At 37.3% G+C, this 24,494-nt stretch overlaps 1 protein-coding gene across 1 annotated transcript; it reads left to right on the forward strand.

The window, feature by feature from the left end:
- Positions 1-511: 511 nt before the first annotated feature.
- On the forward strand, positions 512-24,050 carry LOC306852006 (gamma-aminobutyric acid receptor subunit pi-like). Its single transcript, XM_079388571.1, has 10 exons — positions 512-720; positions 5,064-5,150; positions 13,563-13,663; positions 13,914-13,981; positions 14,549-14,766; positions 15,121-15,203; positions 19,200-19,337; positions 19,460-19,612; positions 20,553-20,746; positions 21,892-24,050. Exons 2-10 carry the CDS (start codon positions 5,089-5,091, stop codon positions 22,225-22,227), a joined length of 1,353 nt encoding a protein of 450 aa, XP_079244697.1. The 5' UTR covers positions 512-720; positions 5,064-5,088; the 3' UTR covers positions 22,228-24,050.
- The last annotated feature ends 444 nt before the right edge of the window (positions 24,051-24,494 follow it).

Consider the following 24,494-nt stretch of genomic DNA (forward strand, 5'->3'; position numbering starts at 1 on the left):
AGATGTTGGAGAGCAGCAGTAAGCGGGTTTATTATGAAGACCTGCCACTTTCGTGGGTGCTAGAACTGGAGCTTCCCCCAAAATTGCAGTATCCAGCCTCTAACAACACACCAGAAAAAGTGAATGCATTTCTGCACTCGATACCGCATTATTCCCTAGAGTGCTCTGGTATAATCTATAGCTATATGATGCAATGTCAAACATTTCTTATTTGCCAGGGGTAAGTGGGCGAGCATGTGAAAATACAATTTCATGCCTTAAAGGAAATAACCTCTTGGTCAAAAGTGACATGACATATAAAGAAAGAGATGACAGACAGGGTTTGCTTACATGTGGCATAAATAGCCTATGAAGATTAGTAGAATGATGTTTGTATGTGATAATTACAAGCCACTGTGATTCAATGTATATTTTCCAAACATGTGAGTTGCCTCTTTCCAAGCCTGTTCCCTCCAATCACCACTGAATCATCACTGAAAGGTTCTTCTCCAATGAGCACAGAGCAGAATGTGTCTGGGATGCAACCAGTAGTTTAGAGGGACTGCTGTGAAGTAGTTGCGCATCACTGACGGATTCCTGCGCCTTGAACACCGCTGAGAGTCACGTTTTTCCCTTTCAAAGAACTAAATGGCTCGGACTTACAACCGATTCAACATATGTAGATGAGTGATTCGATACTCTAAGCGTTTGTGAAATGCAAACGATTGCCCGGATTTAAATGTAAGTACGCAGTGAGTCATGATGTCATGTGCGTTTATGAATTTTATTGAAATGTTTTGATATGTGAAAACTGTACGATGGATTGCACGGTTATGTTTATCATATCGTTTACTAAAAAAAAAATAAAAAAAAAATGTTTGTTTAAATCACTCGATTTTGAAAACCGTGATCAAGTAGAAGACGTTAAAACACAGTTTAAACACTCTTCTTTTATATTGTGGATGACAGTTTGTGTTGTTATAATAAATGTAAATGTAAATCGCGTTTTTATATTAATGAGAATAGTTTACATGTATATTGATATTGTGTTTGTGTTTATAGCTAAGCTAATGTAGTTCTACTGTGATTAGCGTTGCCTTAAATTGGAATCGTCCCGTATTTAAAGGTAAAATGATGCGATTTGTCCCGTATTGTACAAAGGCCAACAAGCTGAATCAACAAATAAGTATTTTGCACCGTTTATAATGCTAATAGAAATTATAATGAAATCAATTTCATAAGAAGTTAGAGAAGCTCATCTTGGCGTCTTTGTTTCCATGGCGATGATGGAGTCTCCAGAGCAGCATGCACTAAACCCGCGCGCTTTAAAACATCGAGGAGCTCACGTCCGCCCTTTTGAACACAAGACTCTCAAGATGTAGAGCTTCATAATAATGTTTTATAGTTTTTAATATTAAAGCTTTGGGTTAATTTGAATTAGCCTATTAAGTGTCAGTGCATGCAATTGGTTTTGAGTACAATTGTTATTTTTTTTTGACAGGTATGGTCTGAAAATATTCATGTTTGTTGAAGATTGTATTAAAAATATGCATTATAGAAGCATTATAAGGGAAATCACATCTGTCTGTTTTGTTTTGCTTGCACTTATACTCTCTGTCCATACAGTGAATATGCAGAACAAAATAGTCATCATGGTGCAATCAGCTTCACTTTAAAATACAAATATTTTATATGCCATATTTCCACAGGCTTGTGTCACAGGCAACCATGCTTAATTTCATTAGAAGATTGCTTTGTAGTAAAAAAAAAAGTGATATGGCACTTAAAGATTGATTTATCAGCATCCAAATGTGATGTGCACTGGAACGAATCTGTGTCTGAACAGGTTAAGAAGGCATAGAGTTACGCCAAGGCCTTTGAATTGAGATTATATTAACGTCCTCAAGTGACATGGTTTGGTAGTGATTACTGTTTTTTGCTATCCATTACTATAGACTGTGGCCTAAAAAAAAACTGAGAAACTTTGCAGATTTCCATGTTGCAATTAGCTGAGGGCTTAAGGCTAAACTCTCCATTGGTTTTCAAATCAGCATGTCTCATGTTCTCTGTTAGCAGGTAAATGATCAGTTGTGTTGAAAGCTCTTTATCTTGGGTGCCATGAGATGCCCAGATAATCTCTATCAGCGGCAGGATGATAATATTTACCCTAATATTAACCCCCCCCCCCATCTCTCTCTCTTCCACATCCATATTTTATTATTTACAATATTCTGATGAGATGAGATGATTTCCCTGTTACATCATGCACACAAATAAACAGCAAAAAATAAACAGATCTTTTTAGTGAATTATAAGACCAAGAAAGGCCTTATAAAGTAAAATGGTTTGCATTATGCTCCTATTTTGATGTCATGATTAATTCAGAAGGTTCTCATGGAGATATTTTTAAGTTAGTCAAAGAACAGTAATTGGACCTTGCTTTTGCGAGATTCAGAAATCAGTCATTCACTGACCTAGATTCTCGCTGAGATATCTGCTGTTTGAAGTCAATATAGCAAGAAGGTGAGCAATAAAGAAAATAGCTGAGGCTCTTTGCTTTGTAGATGGATGTAGCTTAGCACAGTAAGACCAGCCCTCAGGCCTCCTAATTATGCTACCATTCAAAAGTGAAAAGGAGACAGATTTGTTTGGGGGGAAAAAGAGAATACTTTTATTCAGCAGATATAACGCAGTTAAATGGTCAAAAGTGACAGTAAGGATATTTTAATATTACAAAGGTTTATAATTTAAACAAATGCTGTTCTTTTGCACTTTCTGTTCTTTAAAGAATCGTAGAAAAAATTTGGCACAGTTTTAACAACAACAACAACAACAAATGTTTTCAGCATTGATAATAATAAGTAATGTTTCTTGGAAATGTTAAACTTGGAATTGCAAGAACAAAATAACAGTTCTGGGTTTATATCTTGCAATTTTTAATTTTTCCTCCAAAATTCTGAGTTGCGAGGAAAAAAGTCTGAATTGTGAGATGAAGTATTTTTATAAGAGACTCAAAAACATTAAAATAAATAAATAAATCTTACAAATCCCAAACATTAGAATGGTAGTGTATATTACATTAGAAAGTCAAGACGGCAGAGCACTGTATCTCTAACACTAGAGATACCTATGGTCACAACAGCATTCCCAGCTTCAGGCCATTTGGGTTTCCTGGGAAGGTTGTTAAACAAGTCCAGTGTACCCTTCCCGTGGGGTCCTTGCTATCAAGGTCCAGGACGTCATGGAAGATGTCATCTGTCACTCTAAATGAGTGACACCTCAGTCTTAAGATCAGAATCCTCCGAGCAGCCACTGACTCACAAACCACTAGGGTAGGAACAAAAGAGAAGGGAACAGCTTTTGCAACGGAGAGAAGATTATATGCGTGTGGGAAGAATGCACTTTTCATGTATTTAGGTACAAATAAGTCAGGAGACATCAACATTTTCTCCAAGTAAGGATGTGTCAACTTGTGCTTACAAAAATTAAAGGGATAGTTCAACTAAAAATAATTCTGTCATCATTTATTCATCCTTATGATGTTCCAAACCTGTATGTATTTCTTTCTTCTGTGGAAAATAAAAGAATGTAAGAGTGTTTCATCTGTGTGGACCCCATCGACTTCTATAAAAAAAAATCAAAACGGTTTTCAGAAAACCTATTTTGTGTTCCACAGAAGAAAGAAAGTCATACGGGTTCAGAATTACATTATTTGGAGGCGAACTATCCCTTTAAGACATTTTCTGTAATTTGATCCTCAGTTTGATTTACAACAAGAAATATGTGCTTGTGGTAACTTGCTTTACCATTGTCAGGAGCATTGGTACTTATTCTGCTACCCGCCTCCACCACAAGCCATCATGAAGAGCTGATGAGTAGAAAAGAGACAGGAGTGTTAAAATAAAAAAATAATTAAATTAAATATTCTGATTTTAGAGATGTGCACTGACAGGCAGAATGGAAGAGCATCTCAGTGTGTTTTTTGTTTGTGATAGTCTGTTTAAAAAAATAATTAACATTAATCTGGGTCAGCAGATTAATATTTTTTTCATGTTAACAATATGACAGTTTTGTTTGTCTACATGATTTGATAATATCAAGATGGCATGACTGCTTTCAATAGCACTATCCATGCAATCGAAAATTGAAGCATTTTTGCTTCTTCCTGCACATTGTGTGTTTATGGACACAAGCTTCAGGGCAGACGTCTGTTGTCTCAAACTCATCGTCACAGCTGCACACAGATTGCAATGGTGCTGGAAGACTGGGCAAAGAATCAGAGGCTATTTTTTGCCATCAAGGCTCAAAATAGACATCAAGTAGATAAAAAGTAGCTCTGAAATATATGGCCAGCTAAAAGCTGTTATTTACAAGGGGGAAAAGCTCAGAGCCAAATGAACAGTATTCAAGAATGAGGGGATTGAGAATAATTTTAAAACCTAAATAGTACTTATACTGTTGTATCTTGTCATCTTTGTGTAGTTGGTGATCACATGGCTAAAGTGGTTTTACATAATTCCCTGGAAATATGCACAGTTTATATAGAGTTTAATGTCACCATCAGTAAATCTGTTGTGCGAGTGAACTGGATTCCAACATTAAAACATTTTTAAGGGATTATTTCACTCGTTGCTCTGGGATTATGCATCAGAGTTCACATTTTCAATGGTTAAATTTTATAAATACAGGTCTGAGGTTAAAGATTTCAGATGACAAATGTATCAATGTTTCACAAATAATTCACAAGTATTTGAAATTTGCTATTGAAAATCCTTTTTTTTTATATATTTTCCTATCTCCATGGTTACCTCAAAATTTGTCTTAAAATATGAAAGTCTTTATTTTTAAGGGTGCCACCTTATAGTAAATCAAAACTTGAGGAAGTGGTATATTTTTGTCACTAAACAGTCCCTAGACACACTTAAGGTGGATTGAGAAAACCTGCCCTAATTTTGCCAGGATCATCGAGCTACAATGCTGAGCGCTTGTTCTAACTGCAAAATTTGTCAGTAATGCTTAATCTCTGTGTACAAATCTGTTGAATCTCGACATAATCTCTCCATTCTTTGTCTCTCATTTCTCAGTCAGACGTGTAACGCTCAAGCAGCCATGTCAAACAGCCATTTGTGCAGCTTTGTGGGCTCTTTGCTCCTCCTCCTTTTCATCAGCAGGTAAGAAACTCCTGGTGGCTTATTATGAACACACTTTTGCTATTCCTGCACTCATTATTGCCATATGGCTAGCTGAATATGACTGCATCCTACACTGTTTATTGCTTTTGTGTCTTTCCCCCTTAATTTATTTGTGTCTCAAGTAGAGTGTAGGATGTGCATTCACTTCAGTAGTGACTTTGTAGAGTTGATAAATATGGCTTTTCTCAATGCTCGCAGGAAAGCTGAGGCGGAAAACCCATTTTTGTCAATAAATTCTCCCGGGTGATAAACTCTCGGAGTGACGTCTTTGTCGAGATGACAAGCCGGGTATAATTTAGGTTTTACTCTTTTGGCAGCAAATAAAAAACTATATGCCTTAAGTATCCATTCACAACAGATTATGTGGGCTTGGTGAAAGGTGTAGCTAAAGGAAGGATGGAATTATAGCTAATCTGTGTAGATTTTTGGGTGAGCCTGAATGAGACCGTCGGAGTCGATGTACGGGTTACAGATGGAAATAACAGCCCTCGAATCATGTCTCCTCTCTGTTTTGCCTGTTCAAGCTTATCTTTCCATGCAGCAGTACAGTAGCTGCAATGCTAACGCGATTACTGTGACAGTGTAGAGACAAGGCACGTCGATTTACTGGAACGGCCACCGCTCAGCCATGTTCAATGAGAGTTCAGACAGACTTCATGTAATGAGATATGAATCTCATCGTCAACGCTTTTATTCTGGCCTGACCTTTGAAATTTGATGGGAAGATGCAGGACCTGGTCAGAACGACTCAAAAGATCAAAGGAAGATGTTGAGGAAGTGTGCTAACATCAATTCACCTCACCATCTGCTTTCCCCCACCCCCTTCCTGTCCTCCTTTCCCCTCCAATCTCCAGTCTCTGTTTCTGGCAAGCTGGGAGACTTTAGTGGGTGTACATATAGTTTAGCCAGGAATTCAGCTTCCATCACATAACAAACCACAACAACAAGAGCCATACCTCCTTTTTGGGTTCTTAGAGCTTAGCACATGAAGATAAGGATGAAGGCTTTAATCTTGTAATGTAGGGACTTGTAATGTTTTTGTTTGCTGAAATATAAAACTAATGGTTTGCGTTTAGGTGGATTTTAAAGGGCCGTATCATAAAAAATGTTCTTTTATCTTTTGAGATAAAAGAGCTAGAAGTACTGTGAAGTCATATTGTAACTTTTAGAACCCAAACTCACTTTCTGCTAAAACAGCTCGATAAAGTCTGTTGGGCGATTCGAAATTTGGCCCTTTGATGTCATGCAAGTCAATTTTTTGCAGTGATTATGTGTGATATTATATGTAGGGTAAAAAAGAAAAAAAGTGACCGTTAAAGGAAACCTAAAATGTTATTTGGCACAAAAAAAATTGCTAACATTATAATTGGACCTCAGAGAAAAATATTTATAATATGACCCTTTTAAAAGTTATTTTATCAAAAGCTCCCCATGATTAAACTTTTATTTTATAGGTCAGTTGCCAGAGATCTGTAGAAACATAAATATACTGTAGGACTGTTTTGTAGATGAGAGTCACTGCTGAATGATCTTTTTTAAAAGCCATATTTAATGCATGAAGCAGTACAGTAAGCATTCATTTCTTTGACACACACTTCTGGGTAAACCAGACTAGATCCAAACCACATGAGGAGATCAGAGTGGTGAAAATAATTAGGTCATTATCACTCTGAACTCACTGGCTAGTTTCAATAAACAAATTGCCTGGCAAGCTTGTTTGTGTACTTATGTATTTGGTTTATTGCTGTTTCAGACTGTTTTCTATCAGTTTAAAAACATTCAAACTTAAATTATTTTCTGCACAAACTTTCTGGGGTTATTTAATATAAGGTCTCCCAGATACTGTGAGAGAGAGAGTTTTCAATGTTGGGGCTCATGTCTCATATGACCACTGATGTGTGTAGACGGGGAGATGAAGTTGATACAAGGTTGAGAAGCTGTCTCTGTGGACCAAAGCAGAAACAGTTGGGGAGACAGTCCTGCTAGGAGAGCTTTTTCTCCATACACGACAACACGTCAGTCAGACTAAACACCAGAGACGTGTTTGGTTTAGTCTCAAGGTTGGTTCAAAACTAAGAAAGAAAATGTATAAAGTAAAAAAATAAATAAAAAATATATATATATGTAATGTAAACATTTAGTTCTATACAGGTGAAATAATACACTCACCTAAAGGATTATTAGGAACACCATACTAATACTGTGTTTGACCCCCTTTCGCCTTCAGAACTGCCTTAATTCTACGTGGCATTGATTCAACAAGGTGCTGAAAGCATTCTTTAGAAATGTTGGCCCATATTGATAGGATAGCATCTTGCAGTTGATGGAGATTTGTCGGCTGCACATCCAGGGCACGAAGCTCCCATTCCACCACAACCCAAAGATGCTCTATTGGGTTGAGATCTGGTGACTGTGGGGGCCATTTTAGTACAGTGAACTCATTGTCATGTTCAAGAAACCAATTTGAAATGATTCGAGCTTTGTGACATGGTGCATTATCCTGCTGGAAGTAGCCATCAGAGGATGGGTACATGGTGGTCATAAAGGGATGGACATGGTCAGAAACAATGCTCAGGTAGGCCGTGGCATTTAAACGATGCCCAATTGGCACTAAGGGGCCTAAAGTGTGCCAAGAAAACATCCCCCACACCATTACACCACCACCAGCAGCCTGCACAGTGGTAACAAGGCATGATGGATCCATGTTCTCATTCTGTTTACGCCAAATTCTGACTCTACCATCTGAATGTCTCAATAGAAATCGAGACTCATCAGACCAGGCAACATTTTTCCAGTCTTCAACCGTCCAATTTTGGTGAGCTCGTGCAAATTGTAGCCTCTTTTTCCTATTTGTAGTGGAGATGAGTGGTACCCGGTGGGGTCTTCTGCTGTTGTAGCCCATCCGCCACAAGGTTGTGCGTGTTGTGGCTTCACAAATGCTTTGCTGCATACCTCGGTTGTAACGAGTGGTTATTTCAGTCAAAGTTGCTCTTCTATCAGCTTGAATCAGTCGGCCCATTCTCCTCTGACCTCTAGCATCAACAAACCATTTTCGCCCACAGGACTGCCGCATACTGGATGTTTTTCCCTTTTCACACCATTCTTTGTAAACCCTAGAAATGGTTGTGTGTGAAAATCCCAGTAACTGAGCAAATTGTGAAATACTCAGACCGGCCCGTCTGGCACCAACAACCATGCCACGCTCAAAATTGCTTAAATCCCCTTTCTTTCCCATTCTGACATTCAGTTTGGAGTTCAGGAGATTGTCATGACCATGACCACACCCCTAAATGCATTGAAGCAACTGCCATGTGATTGGTTGATTAGATAATTGCATTAATGAGAAATTGAACAGGTGTTCCTAATAATCCTTTAGGTGAGTATGTATGTATATGTATATGTATATGTATATGTATATGTATATGTATATATATATATATATATATGTATATGTATATATATATATATATATATATATATATATATATATATATATATATATATATATATATAATATAAATTTATGATTTATCAATTGTATTTATTAAATGTATTTGTTTCCATCATATTTTGCAGTTTACTAATGAAAATAAATTTAGATGTCATTTTGTTTTATATTTAATTTAATGCAATTACATTAAACAATACTGGCTAAAAAATATTCCTAATCTTAATAAATCTTAATGCAAGTTATTAAAAGCAACTTGTAAAACATATTACTTTTAAGATTTGTAATAATACTTACTTTTTGCCCTATGAGTTAAATTCAAGTTCTCGGCTCATTACAAATCGTAGTCTACATGTTGCAGATGAATCACTAATCCAAATTATTATTACACTGATATGTTAGAAAGAAATGGCTCATTTCACAGAGTCTGTGAACTGTTATCATGGATCATTGTGAGAGAGAGTATGTCCAAATGATCCATCTTGAGAACTGCGTTCAGACCAGTTCAGTGAACTGCATTCAACTTTTTTATTAAATTAAGTAAAATGGTCCAATCTGTTTATTAAAAGGTATGATTCAAAAGAACAATTGTTTATGACACTGAACAAAATTCATAGCATTATGGAAACAAAATTGTTTGCAAACACATCTGTGCCGTTTTCTGCTTTTGCTCGGAAGAGATCTCATTCAGGCACATAGGTGATGGAGAAATGCAACGGACCACAACATGCTCCCATTGCACAGAGGCTAGCCCTGGGGTGGGTATAGTTGGAGATATTTGCCTTAATGGAGCCCACAAACCTTCAACAGTTGATGATTTCAAGACTCACATTTTGGGAAATTCCCAGAGGAATTGATATGCCTTCAAACATGCAGAGTGATTCCCAATCAAGGCCCTCTCTTTAATCTCTCCCCCTATAGTATATTGATGAATCTGGTTTACTCAGAGTTGGTGGACGCCTTTCACAAGCAAGCCTTGGAAGAGATGAGGTGTGTCCTCTGATTCTCCCTGGTCACTGTCACATCACATCTCTTCTCATTCAACATTATCACAAACAAGTCGAACATCAGGGACGTGTCTTCACTGAGGGTGCTCTGAGAGAGATGGTAAAAGGCGCATCAGCAGTGTGATCTTTCAGTGTGTTCAGTGTCGCAAACTGCGGGGAAGGATTCTAACTCAGAAGATGTCTGACTTACCTCCTGAGAGACTCAGTATGGATCCTCCATTCTCCTTTGTAGGATTAGATGTTTTCAGGCCTTGGATGGTCACCTCGCGTCGGACCAGAGGAGGACAAGCAAACTCTAAACGCTGGGCAGTTCTGTTCACATGTATGAGCACAAGGGCCATACATATCGAAGTTATAGAGTCGATGGATAGCTCCAGCTTTATAAATGCTCTCCGCCGATTCTTCGCCATTCGAGGTCCAGCAAAGCAGTTGCGATCAGACTGTGGCACCAACTTTGTTGGAGCATGCAAGGAGTTGAAGATGGAGTCAATCACAAATGACAGAAAGGTACAAGAGTATCTTAGTGTCAAGGGATGCTTTTGGGTGTTTAGCCCCCCCCACTCATCTCACATGGGTGGAAGTTGGGAGCGTATGACCGGCGTCTCAAGACAGATCCTTGAATCTATGCTACAAGGATTTGGATCATCAAGGTTATCCCATGAGGTTTTGACCACCTTCATGTGTGAAGTCACAGCTATAGTCAATGCTCGTCCACTTGTACCTGTATCAACAGGACCAGACGCTCCTTTAATTCTGACTCCAGCGACTCTACTGACTCAGAAGTCTTCAGTAGTTCTTCCTACACCAGGAGAGTTCAATGAAAAGGACCTCCTTGTTCGTCAATGGAGGCAAGTCCAAAGCTTGACCAATACATTTTGGAATCGCTGGCGAAAGGAATATCTCACAACCTTACAAAATCGCAGAAAATGGCAGAACGAGAGTTCCAGTCTCCAAGCGGGAGATGTTGTGCTGCTGAAAAGCATTCAAGCCAAAAGGAATGACTGGCCCATGGGTATCGTATTGGAAACAATTCCTGGGAGGGACAGGAGAGTAAGGAAAGTTGAGGTCAAGGTCAAGGTCAAGGTCAAAGATGGATCAGCCAAGGTGTTCCTGCGACTTATATCGGATGTCGTTTTACTGATGTCCCCTGGGACTGAATAGACAAACTTAAGTATGCTTCATGATAGCATCTTCCAGATGCCAGACGAGGAGTGTACCGTTTTGGTTGGAAATAAATCCATGCTACAATTCAACGTCTCTGTGGAAGGAGTTATCTATCTGCCTAGTTAAAGAAGGGAAACTCTTTTATGAGGGCAGAATAACATCGCTATTTTGTATTTAACATAAACAGTCAAAGCATGTAACAAATGAATGTGTTAAATGCTTATAAGAGTATGATAGATGCTTATCAACTGCCACAGTTTGCAGAGAAAAACTGTCTACCCAGCAATCACAGACTGATAACTCCGCATTCCCTCACACTTGACTGGACTTCAGCCTGAAGGGGGCAGCAAAAAAAGTGTTGCCTTTTAACGCTAAAAATGTCTAATCTTAGGCTGATGATACACTGGGCAACTTTTCGAGCAATGTTGCTGGGCAACTTTAGGAAATGTTGTCATCAACGGGCAACCAGGTGAGAAACAGGGCCCATGACCGATATAAAATATCCAGATAAAAATTTGTTACTGATTCTCAATGTGAAAGTGCCCAAGCAACATTGCTCTAAAAAAGTTTCCCAGCAAAATTCCATTTAGAAGTTCAGCTTTCACACAGTTTAAGATGAAACAACACAAATTGCATTGCTTTGATGATTTGGCTATTTGTCATTTAACCCACATTACCTGTTTTCCTCGCATGACGGAATACTAAATTGTTTTACAGAATTATTGAGCCCCCAAAGGTAAAAACTCCATCCTGATTTTCTGACTAGCATGGACAATTAAAGCTGAAGTGTAGTGTCAGAATTGCACAAATAATGACTGTTTGCCATTGGTCACATAGTCCCACCCAAGTCACATCATTGGTTGCTGTGTCGGGATGCTCAAACAAACAGAGCAATGTTTTACTACACCACAGAGACACAGTTTTACACATTTTTGAGGGGGAAAACAACTTACAAATGGCTTACATTTAGCTGTCTCTGCTTATTAAGCTGAGATAGGAGAAAATATTGTAACATATCGTAACAAATTGCACACCTCAGCTTTATCATGGGAGGCATGTGAAAGAAAGACATTCTGAAATGCTAGCTGTGCTTACCAGTGAGTGACAATTGCTATACATCATGTATAAAGTTTTTTTTCTACCAAGTTTGTAGTGATGCAGAACATGATCAGATGTGTCTGGGAGGTGAAAAAATGTTTTCGAACAGCCTTCCGTGTGTTTATATGGGGTAATGTAGAGGCAGTGACCTGCATGGTTCACTTCTTGTTTTGATTTTTTTTTTTTAAAGTAACAGTTTAATGAGAGTAATAATAGAGCCATCATGTCAATGACCTAGAGCTCTCCGTCTGTCTTCCAAACTCTCTCTGTGTCTCTCACACTCTCTCACCATCTGTCTCAGTTCCTCTCTTTTGATCTTTCCCAGTCGTTCTCTGTCTTGTTTCTTCATACAAGTATGTGTGTGCGTTTTAGCATGCATAATTCTGTACATCATATGGGTGAAAATGTCTAAAAAAATGTCTCATACCTGGATACAGGTGAATATGAACATTTCTAATTTTTTTTTCTAAATGATCAATTATATTTAGGGGTCAGTAAAATAATTTTAATATTTTTGAAAGAAATATATATTGTTCTTATGCTCATGAAGACTGCATTAATTTAATAAAAAATACAGTAAAAATTGCAATATTTTGATTACATGTATTTTTATTACATAATATTTTTATTATATAATATAATTTTCAGAAGCCATTACTCCAGTCTTCAGTGTCTCATAACCCTTCAGAAATCATTAAGACACATTTCCTGTTTTCTTATTTCTTACTATTTATTTTATTATTATTATGAAAACAGTTGTGCTTATTTGTCCATTTTACTATGACTGCAGCACCCGAGTTGCATGAACTCCACAAGTTCGTGTCAAATCTGATGACTGTGTGTTCCAGTGTAATTTGTGAATGATCCAAAGAGCAACGCAAAAGCATTGTATTGATCAGTCACGTTCAGTATCGTAAGCCTACTTTGATTAGATATCTAAAACTAATCCAGAATCTTAATTATTTCCCATTCATTTTACATCAGAATGTTTTATTGCTTCATTGTAACTCCCTAAACCTTCTATTTATGTCCATTTTGAATCTCAGATATTCAATGTATACTCAGACTTTTGGACCTGACTGTATGTATTTATAGACGAAGAAGAATATTATATGTAGGGTGATGTCTGTGAGAGCTACAGAAGGGACGGAAGAGATCTGCCGCAGTAAAAATCCCCATGTACCTCTGTCCTCCTGCTGTGCTTGGCCTACAGTACTTGTTTCTGTTCATTCTAGAATATTTATAATGGTATTGTGTAGTGTCAACCAAGCAGGTTTTTTTCCTCAGACGTCTCTTGAAGTATTTCCTACATGTGCAGCTGTGCTCTATGGGGTTGTTACCCTGAAGCTGAATAATATCTGAAGCTCATGGGCCTTTTACACTGTAGAAACAGAGGCTTCACTCTGCGGGAAAGAGCACAATCGCTTCTACCATCGCTGAGGATGTTCAAATCGCACACACGCCACAGTCGGCAGAAGTGCTTTAATGAGAGAAAAGATGAAGCCTAAAAATACACAGTGTTTCAAATCTAGGTCATAAGTTATTGGCAATTAAGTCCACATGATCAAAACATGCCTTGGTTCGGTGGAAGTAACGTTGCCTTTCTGCTTTTCTGCACTGACTTGTGGAATATTGAGTGCTTAATGTGTGTTTTGTGTTCTGCTGTTTTTACAGGAGCATGGATGGCTCTGTCGCCAGCACAGAGGAGATCTTGCCTCCCACCATTCAGAAACTGATGAAGGGATACAACAAGTACCTTAGACCATTCTTTGGCAGTACGATGATCAAAGCTTTTACATTTACACAAACTATTATCTTGCATAAGTGGATTTTTACCTTCTCTTAAAGTCCTAGCATCAACAACAACTGCAATTAAAACAAATGTAAACTCAGTGGAAACGCTCCGGGCTTGAGTTGATGCAGTCCACTCTTGTAACCTTTTTATGCTGTCTTTCTCTGTTAGAAGTGTTGTCACTCTGTAGTGAATGCAGTGCGTGTTGTTGTTGTGTTTTTTTTTTTCTTCAGATGGGCCTGTTACTGTAGGAATGAGTCTGGATATCGCCAGCATAGACACCATATCAGAAATCAACATGGTATGATACTCTTACAAACCACAAGCATCCAAATATTATTTCTAAATTACTAAGGTATCACAAAACATTCATGAATATGTTTTTTTTATGTTGACCTTGTAAAATTGTACTTAAAATATCATAACTTGATCTCCTGGTGAAACAAGTAAAAAAAAAAAAAAAAAATCCTTACACTATAAATACACAATGATAATTATAATTATTTTTAGTTTTGAATTATGAAAATTTAAATGATTCCATTTAATATATAATATATATTTTAAGAGCATAAAAATATAAAAAATGAAAGTTACGGACTTCAAGCCTAACAAAAACTAATAGTAGTTTATAATTCAGAATTATAATTCAGAAATTGACAACATGTGTTCAAGTCGTTGTGTGTATGAATTGCATTTTAATGTATCTTTTTAAATCTCAGTAGGAAAAATTGAATGTCACATCATTGGCCCATATTTCAAAGAACCTCTTTGATGTTTGCACAGAGTTGTATAAGAGCTGAGTGTATGATGTAAATCTAAGCTTGCGGTGCACATGACTTAAATAAGCCTCTCTTCTCAACCTCCTCAGGATTACACAGCCACCATCTTTCTTCGTCAGCGCTGGACAGACGAACGCTTGTGTTTTGATGGCAATAAGAGCTTGAGTCTGGATGGGAGACTGGCAGAGCTCCTTTGGGTTCCTGATACATTCATTGTGGATTCCAAGAAATCCTTCCTGCATGACATCACTGTCGAAAACAGACTGATCCGGATATTCCCCAACGGAACTGTGCTGTATGCCCTGAGGTAGTGAGGTGTCATTCAGTCAGACACTGCTGGGATCTTAAGAAAGGAGATAGTTGAGGAAAGTGTTCACTGTTGAAGGACTGACTGGAGGGTTGATGGAGGTATTAGGGTTTAAGGGGACAACTAGAAAGGGGCAGGGATAGTTATGGGCCAGTGGAAGAGTTCACAATGGCAGAAAACAGGGTAAGAATAGAAGCGGTGGCAAGGGACTCGAAGCTTGTGTACAGATGGGCAGCTGGCATCAAAAATTTAAGCTTGAAAGTAGCATCCACAGACAGTGAGCTGATTTCCAGTGTTATATAAGCAACAACATTCTCTCATGTATGTCACTCTTTTTTCTCTCTATTTCTCTAGAATTACTACAACGGTGGCCTGCAGTATGGATCTAACCAAATATCCCATGGACAGACAGACGTGCACCCTTCAACTTGAAAGCTGTAGGTCTCAAATAATATGCTATTTGTATAGCCAGATTTTAAACAATTTTCAACCCAGTGGGTTTTATTCACTTGTAATTGCTTAAGTGTTCACAAAATAGAACATTTATATAGGCCTAGGCTACACATGACTGTATTTCTATGCATGACCATATCAGATAAATGCACCATATTGTAACGCATTTTTTGTGTTATTCTTAAATACGAAAGACTCATTGCAGAGTTTAAAATATATTTAGAACTTATGTTTAAAATTAAATTTTTCAAAAAGATGATTTGATTTATATTATGCTTAAAATACTTTTAATTTGATATTATAAATGTATATATTATAAAATATATTCTATTATAAAAATGTACATTTGATATATATATATATATATATATATATATATATATATATATATATATATATATATATATATATATATATATATATATATATATATATATTATTAGTTTTTTTTTTATATATACTGTCCAAACCTTTTAATAGCATTATATATTATACTGTTATATGTAACAGTGTATATAAACGTATAAAAAGAATATATCTATCACAATTTTTATATATATATTTTAATATAATTGTAATATATACTTTTACTATATTAACTATACTGCATAGTGTATATATATATATATATATATATATATATATATATATATATATATATATATATATATATATATATATATATACACACACTTATATTTTAAAAACTTTGACTCACAAATAAATGTTGCAATAGTAAGTGAATGAGAATGGTGTTTTTTGAGCTGACCTTATATTGCTTTTAGTCTCTTCCTGAATCTGCAGTACAGAATGATGTGTTCCCACCAAAGTGTGATTTAGTACACATATGCTGCGTGGCAGGCATAAAGCCTTCAAAATATGTGCATGTTTCAAGACTTTTTCTAAATTTGTGAAGTTTCTGTAAAATATTAATTTCGCTAAAGATGGATGCTCCAGGTGTACACACCATAAATGTCCCTTAAGTTGTAAAAAAATCATCTGCAAACAAGGTCTCCCGTATGCTCACTTGCCTAAGACTGCAAGATGTCTGTTCAAGATCTCTTGATCTGGAAAGTATCTGCTGTCTACAAACATCTGACAGATGTCTTTAAGATTTCAGTTTTACATACATTCTAAATCATAAACATCTTAAAGACAACTAATAGACATCTATTTGACATCTAAAAGGAAACGTCCTATAGACGTATTGCAGATGAGCAAACACCCTAAAATATACGTCTTGCAGATTTAAATGCAGACGTCAAATAGATGTCTCCGAGATGTACGTGTGCTATCAGGGGTGTGAGTGTTTAGCTTGGCATGTATGAATATTAAAGAGGTTTTATATTATTTAGACACATGAGCATTATGCTGGTAAGATAAGGCAGCAGTCATTCAAAATATTTTAAGGTTTACTTTATCAGCTGGTGTTAAATCTGCTTGATGATTTTGACCAGTTGAATGGACATTGCCCTGCTAAAAAGACTAGCATGGTTGGTCACCGGCATACGGTGTGTGTTTTGGATTCTGGCATCTCTATCTGGCTTCTACCTTAACAGAAAGACTGCTGTATGTGCTTTTTGGCAATACCAGATGGATTACTTACACAATATGCAGCAGGAGATAAATTGTATTATTGTAGTCCACCACCAAACCAAAAATGCAAACTAGCCTTGGCCAGCATGTTAATTCTTAGTTGTGTATGCTGGTATTTTCAGCAGCAAACAGTTAAATTAGCGACACAAGCTATAAAAACAGTGTGACAGCTAAATCTTATTTAGTGTTCAGTATGTGCTTTTTGCTTGATGAAATAACTAATTTCTGGGTGAAATCAGGGCAACATATTTCACAATGTTTTATTCTCTAGATTGAGGAAAAATATTTAATCTGTACAGCAAGTTATTTTTTAATGAGATTTCTTTTGCACACTAAACTTTGTATGACACAGTGCCATCTTGAGTTGTACATTATGTATTACAACAGAAAACAACATGCTGCAATAATAGAGCTGCTTATTTTCAGTTCTAAAACCCAGAAAAGATTTTTCAGTTTATGATAAAAAAAAAGTAAGTAATTAACATTATTTGAAAAGAGATTTATAACATGGAAAATGGGGACGTCTCCTAGTTCAGTGTTTAAAATATAATTGAAATCGCACTTGTTATTATCTCTGAATTAAAAAATTGGGACAATATATTTTGTATAGTTGCTTTTTTTTAATTGCTGTGGTTTCCTACTATTAGGGGGTATACTACTATTTATTTATTTTTGTTTGTTTGTTTTTCAAACTAACCATAACTGGTTTTAATATACAATTCACCACAAATCACACTATGAAAACAGTCAAAGTAACCATTATAAATAGCAGATCAAAACAGTATTATATTATAACAAAATTATAACTTTACAAGAACACATTGCAAAAATTTGTGAGATGATAAAACTCGGCCTGTGGAGGGTGCTCCGGGAGTATGGGGTCCGGGGTCCTTTACTAAGGGCTGTCCGGTCCCTGTATGACCGAAGCAGGAGCTTGGTTCGCATTGCCGGCAGTAAGTCAGACTTGTTCCCGGTGCATGTTGGACTCCGGCAGGGCTGCCCTTTGTCGCCGGTTCTGTTCATAAGTTTTATGGACAGAATTTCTAGGCGCAGCCAGGGGCCGGAGGGTGTCAGGTTTGGTGACCACACGATTTCGTCTCTGCTTTTTGCAGATGACGTTGTCGTGTTGGCTTCATCAAGCCAGGACCTTCAGCAGGCACTGGGACGGTTTGCAGCCGAGTGTGAAGCGGCTGGGATGAGAATCAGCACCTCCAAATCCGAGGCCATGGTCCTCAGTCGGAAAAGGGTGGTTTGCCCACTTCAGGTTGGTGGAGAGTTCCTGCCTCAAGTGGAGGATTTTAAGTATCTTGGGGTTTTGTTCACGAGTGAGGGAAGGATGGAACGGGAGATTGACAGACGGATCGGTGCATCTTCTGCAGTAATGCGGTCGATGTACCGGTCTGTTGTGGTGAAGAAAGAGCTGAGCCGCAAGGCGAAGCTCTCGATTTACCGGTCAATCTACGTTCCTACTCTCACCTATGGTCATGAGCTTTGGGTCATGACCGAAAGGACAAGATCCCGGATACAGGCGGCTGAAATGAGCTTTCTCCGCAGGGTGGCTGGGCGATCCCTTAGAGATAGGGTGAGAAGCTCGGTCACTCGGGAGGAGCTCAGAGTAGAGCCGCTGCTCCTTCACATTGAGAGGGGTCAGCTGAGGTGGCTCGGGCATCTGTTCCGGATGCCTCCTGGACGCCTTCCTGGGAAGGTATTCCGGGCACGTCCCACTGGGAGGAGACCCCGGGGAAGACCTAGGACATGCTGGAGAGACTATGTCTCCCGGCTGGCCTGGGAACGCCTCGGTGTCCCCCCGGAAGAGCTGGAGGAAGTGTCTAGGGAGAGGGAAGTCTGGGCATCTGCTTAGACTGCTGTCCCCGCGACCCGGCCCCGGATAAGCGGTAGAAGATGGATGGATGGATGATAAAACTCTATTTAGCAAAAACATTTTCTCGTATTTTATATTTTTTTCAAACTGTGAATACATTGATAAAAACAAGTATACTTGTTGCAAGTGTAATTGTCTAGCTGATTAAATGATTTAAAAAAAATATAAGGAAATGCTAACAAGGATGTGTTTTACATGCTTGACGAATCAGACAACTGTTGCAGTCCTTATTTAGCAACTTTCCGTAGGGAACTCATATGAATTAACATTTCAGGTTGGCCTCCAAATGACTGAACTGCTCTCTTCAGAATTATTGATGTTATGTAATGCCTATATCATAGCGTAATGCTCTAGTAGCGTTGCATATAAAATTAGTGGTAATTGAATGCTTTTATTACTGCCGTATAAGTGTAATCTGGTGGAAATATAGCAGCTCTCAGCAATAGAATTACTTATTATGTAGTGATAATTGGCTCTTCAATTTATATTATGTTTTCCACAGGGGGATATAATGTGAAAGATGTGGTTTTCTATTGGACACGGGGAAACCAGTCAGTTAGCGGTCTTGATCATTTACATCTGGCTCAGTACACCCTTGAGGATCACTACACCTCTGAATCTGAAGCCGTTTATGAGACTGGTATGAACACACACACACACACACACACACACACACACACACACACACACACACACACACACACACACACACACTTTATATGCTGTATTGATGTTTTTACTTTCTCTTTAATAATGTAACAGGCAATTACCCAAAGTTGATCTTCCACTTCAAACTCAAACGGAGCATCTTATATTTCATTCTGGAGACGTACGTTCCTTCCAGTGCTCTGGTGGTTCTGTCATGGGTCTCATTCTGGATCAGTCAATCTTCAGTACCTGCTCGCATCTGCATAGGTAGGAACATAAAGTAGTCCTTAGTTACCACATTAATGTGATCATCAAAATGTATCAACACCTCATCAGTATTCAGCAGCTTGATGAATGACACAAATGTCAATAGAGGTCCTTCTGAAAATACATTTGTACAACATTTGTTACAAAACACATCCTGAAACAAAGTCTCACAGTTTTCACAAAAACTATTGAGCAGCATAAATGTTTTAGACATTGATAATAAGAAGAAATGTTTTTTGTGCAACAAATAAGCATATTAGAATGATTTTGAAGGATCATGTAGACTGGAGTAATGGCTGCTGAAAATTCAGCTTTGCCATCACAGGAATAAATTACATTTGAAATAAATTAAAATAGAAGGCTATTTCAAATTGTAGTAATATTTCATAACATTGCTGTTTTTGCTGTATTTTTGATAAAATACAGTGCCTTGGTGAGAAAAAGAGACCTGCTCATTTCAAGTCGGTTTTCTCTTTGCTGATGCAACCGCTTGGCAAAAGAACAGATTTTGTACTTATATTAATAGTCTCAGATCACATAAACCATGACTCTAACAACATAGCTAACACAGTGGATCTGGATTTGCTTTTTCACAGAAATAATTTATGCAACACTCTTGTCTAGTAATAGCTCGTTTCTGACATACTCTCCACAATATCCACCTTCTGAATCACCATGTAACATTCACATTAAGCATTGAGCACAAGTGTCAGTGTTACTTATCTTTTCCCAAAATGCATGTTTGTTCTGATGAAATTTCAAATTTGGGACAACATTTAGACAAGTTTTGAACAAATGCTTTAATATCTAAGTAAGGTCAAGAAAACGGCTTTTCACTTTTTTAGAGTATTGTTGTTTAGTTCACACAAAGTAAGACTCTGAGAGTGTATTAGATTCATACATGTTTTATAACTCAATACTCTTTGTCGTTAACTCATAGGAGTGACCACAGTCTTAACTATGACCACCCTTATGATGGGAGCCCGCACCTCTCTACCCAATGCCAACTGCTTTATCAAAGCCATCGATGTGTATCTGGGCATCTGCTTCAGCTTCATCTTTGGCGCTCTGATTGAATACGCAGTCGCTCATTTCTGCACGTTACACCAGCCAAACGCTGCCAATGCATACATGGTGAGAATCTTTATCAAAATAAATGTGGCCTATAAAAAATGCTTGTTAAATTTACTTATAGCAACACAATTGTTATAGATGTTTATTGTGTTCAATCCATTTCAATGTATGAAAATTTGCTTCAGTTTAATCAATTTTTGTTGCATTAATTGAAATGTTCTACACTTTAATGTATCAAGTCTCAATGGGAACTGTATGATGTGCAAATGTCACTGCAGTGACATGTAATTTCCTGCTTTTGCTCTTCTACGTTAACAGGTCTTTCCATTTGTTCAAAACACTGACTTGAATATATTGGAATCTACTCAATACAACTGAGCTGATATAACTAAAAAACATTGAGTAACAAAAAAAATGTATGTTTAATATTAAGAATATTAAGACCACTTACTTTCTGGGGAATAGTTCACCCAGAAATGAACATTTGCTGAAAATTAACTCACCTTCAAGCCATCCAAGATGTAGATGAGTTTGTTTCTTCATTGAAATATATTTAAAGAAATTTAGCATCACTTGCTCACCAGTGGATTCTCTACAGTGAATGGGTGCCGTCAGAGTGAGTCCAGACAACTGATAAAAACATAACAATAATCCATGACTAATCCACACGACTTAAATCCAGTCCATCAATTAACAACAGATTTTACTGGAGAAAGCAATATAATGGATAGAGGATTCACATTTTAGCCATAAACAATAATTAAGTGATGAAGTTAAAAATGTCTTAATGATAGATTTGTTTATTACAAGCACACAGCTTTTCATTTCATAAAACTTTAATTTATGGTCTGGAATCATGTGGATTGCTTGTGGATTATTGTGATGTTTTTATTAGTTGTTTGGACTCTCATTCTGACGGCACCCATTCACTGCAGAGGATCCATTGGTGAGCAAGCGGTTTAATGCTAAATTTATGTTCAGAGGAAAAACTAATTAATCTATATCTTGGATGGCCTGACGGTGAGTACATTTTCAGCAAATTGTCATTTTGAGGTGAACTATTCCTTTAAAAATATGGAGTTAAATCAAAAAGCCATTTTTTTCAGTATAGTAGTGATACCATAATGCCCATGAATATGATTATCTTCACCTTGCCGTAGTCATAACAGTAAATCGAACACATTTATGTCTCATTGTTGCATCAGTATGGCCAGGAAATGCAGGAGCGCGAGGATGAGATGAACGGCATCGTCACCTCCATCGGTTGCCATGCTTTGCGGGCCCGTAAACGGGAGGAGATGCTGTCCCGGATGGGCAGCACCAGCAACCCCACCCCCAGTGAAAGTAAGGAGGACATCAACTCCTCACAGCCACAAACCCGCTGCACCAAGTGCATGTCGACGGCACGCCAAATCGTGCGCTGTCTGAACTGCTGCAAAGTGGAAAACCCGCATTACATCGACAACTACTCAAGGCTGTCCTTCCCCCTCTCCTTCATATTCATCAACCTAATCTACTGGACATATTACTTGTACTTCTAAAGCTCCTGTTGTCTGTGTGTGTGTTGAGGGTCAATAGTGAAGTATGTGTGTCCCTTTTTGTGTCACAGTTTACCTAAGGGTTTTTACTCTTACATGTCAGCATGCATTTCAGTTCAACTTGAGTATGACTGACTGTGTTCATGCCACCCAAGTATGCGTCATTGAGGTACGCAGGATCTGAGTGAGTTTGGACTACACAGATATATGCAGATTTGTACCATGTCTACACCTTGAAGATGCATCTACATCTCTGTGTCAGAAATATGTGGCCTTCATTTTCTGATGGAGCTTTAGATTCACTCAAATCCACAACAAAATCGGCCTAGCTGTAAATTGCAATAGGAATTTATGATATCTGTACAACAATTTAAAATTGACATGAATGTAAGTATAATTACTTGTCTTTTAGCACAAAAAAGCATGATTTATAAATCACTGCTGACACAAGTAACAAAACATAAGCAATTCACGATACTGAAAGTGGAAAAAAAAAATAATGCTTTAATTTATTAATTGAACAACAGAATTGTTTCAGCATGTTTGACAGCTATAGGAATAATAACTGGACCAAAGATTTAATGTGCATTTAATGTTCATAATTACAATCTGAATTCGTATGAGCACAAGTTATGCATTGTCTTTGGGGCATATACTGTATGTATTTGCAAATTCAGCAGTCGTATGTCTTGTTATCAGCTGCCAAACAAGAATCAAGCCAGTTTGACTCATTTTCTCCTGGTGATTTAGATGTGTGAGTTGTATGGGAATATTCTCTTAGGGATAGAAACTCTGATTATGAATGATTCTCTATTATTTGCATGATCATTTATTTATTCTGCTGTATATTGTTGTATTATTGTTATTATTATTTTTGTTAATGAAATGCTTTTATCTGATTTAAAGCTCTTTGACCTAGTTAAAATTGGGCTGTTAAAGGAATAGTTGACCCAAAAATGAAAATATGCTGAAAATTTTCTCATCCCCAGGTGATGCGAGATGTAGATTATTTTTTTTTCTTCACTGGAACAGATTTGGAGAAATTTAGCATTACATCACTTGCTTACTGATGGATCCGCTGCAGTGAATGGGTGCCGTCAGAAAAAGAGTTCAGACAGCTGCTAAATTTCCGATGAAGAAACAAACTCATCCACATCTTGGATGGCCTGAGGGTGAGTCATTTTCATTTTAGGGAGAACTATTCCTTTAAGGACTGCACTACAGTATTTTTGATAGCAGACTATTTTTGTGAAAATGCCAAAACTGAAACAACGATGTGTTAATTTGCTAATGGCATATTCAACACTGACATTTACAAGACTTCTTGGCAGATTTTTTGCATCGTTAATGTAAATTGCTCTTATTTGCATATAGTTTGCAGTATACATTTTTCCCACTAGTCAGCACATTTTGTTATCAATGTCATAGAGAGTTGCTGGTTTGTATGACCTTTTTCAAGAACATGCTATTCACCTGACCTTTGTGGGTAAACCTTTTCTTTTACTGTGAATGTCATACTTCTTACAGGTGAATATATTTTGTGCTCAAGCTGTAAAAATATTTTTATGTTCTCCTTTTGCACTGAGATTTTGAATTACAAAGGCAATATTACTTTGCCAAGAAGCATTTTGTTTTTGTATATACTGACTGAATATTGCAAATGATGTTAACCAAATTATATTTATTATTAATACTGTTATTTTAATAATGCATGAAAGTTGCATATCATAGTTAGAGAAACAACAGCGCATGTTGCTGTTTTCCATGCATGAGGAGTTCTGCATCTGTTTCCATGGATTTGGACATAATAAACAGTTGAACAATCCATAAGACTGGCTTTAAAGTAATCTATTAATCTATCAAGACAGAACATAATATTTATATGAAAAGTTAATTTTAGTTGTTTATTGTACATTTACAAGTGCACACTACTGCCTGGAAACATTTATTAAAATTTTGACAAATGTAACTGCCAGGTTTCTCTGCACTGTACAAAAGCAAATAATGGTAGCGAAATTTACAATACCTGTAACTTCCTGGCACAAAATCCTTCAATGGCAGTGGCTTCTTAGAGTCCCATGGCCCCTTACTGATGAGTCCAGTTTTCTGTATTCATTTATTTTTATCCTCGTCTAAATCTAGAATCAGGTCAATACAGAAAGACGCATTTAGTAATACATTTGTCACTCCAGCATATTACTGCCCTTAGGATAGTATGTTGTCAGTGCTGATCTTGATGCCAAAAAGTTAGTTATTTAACATGTAGGCTT

This window comes from Barbus barbus (assembly GCF_936440315.1).
Source record: "Barbus barbus genome assembly, chromosome: 32".
Classification (NCBI taxonomy): domain Eukaryota; kingdom Metazoa; phylum Chordata; class Actinopteri; order Cypriniformes; family Cyprinidae; genus Barbus; species Barbus barbus.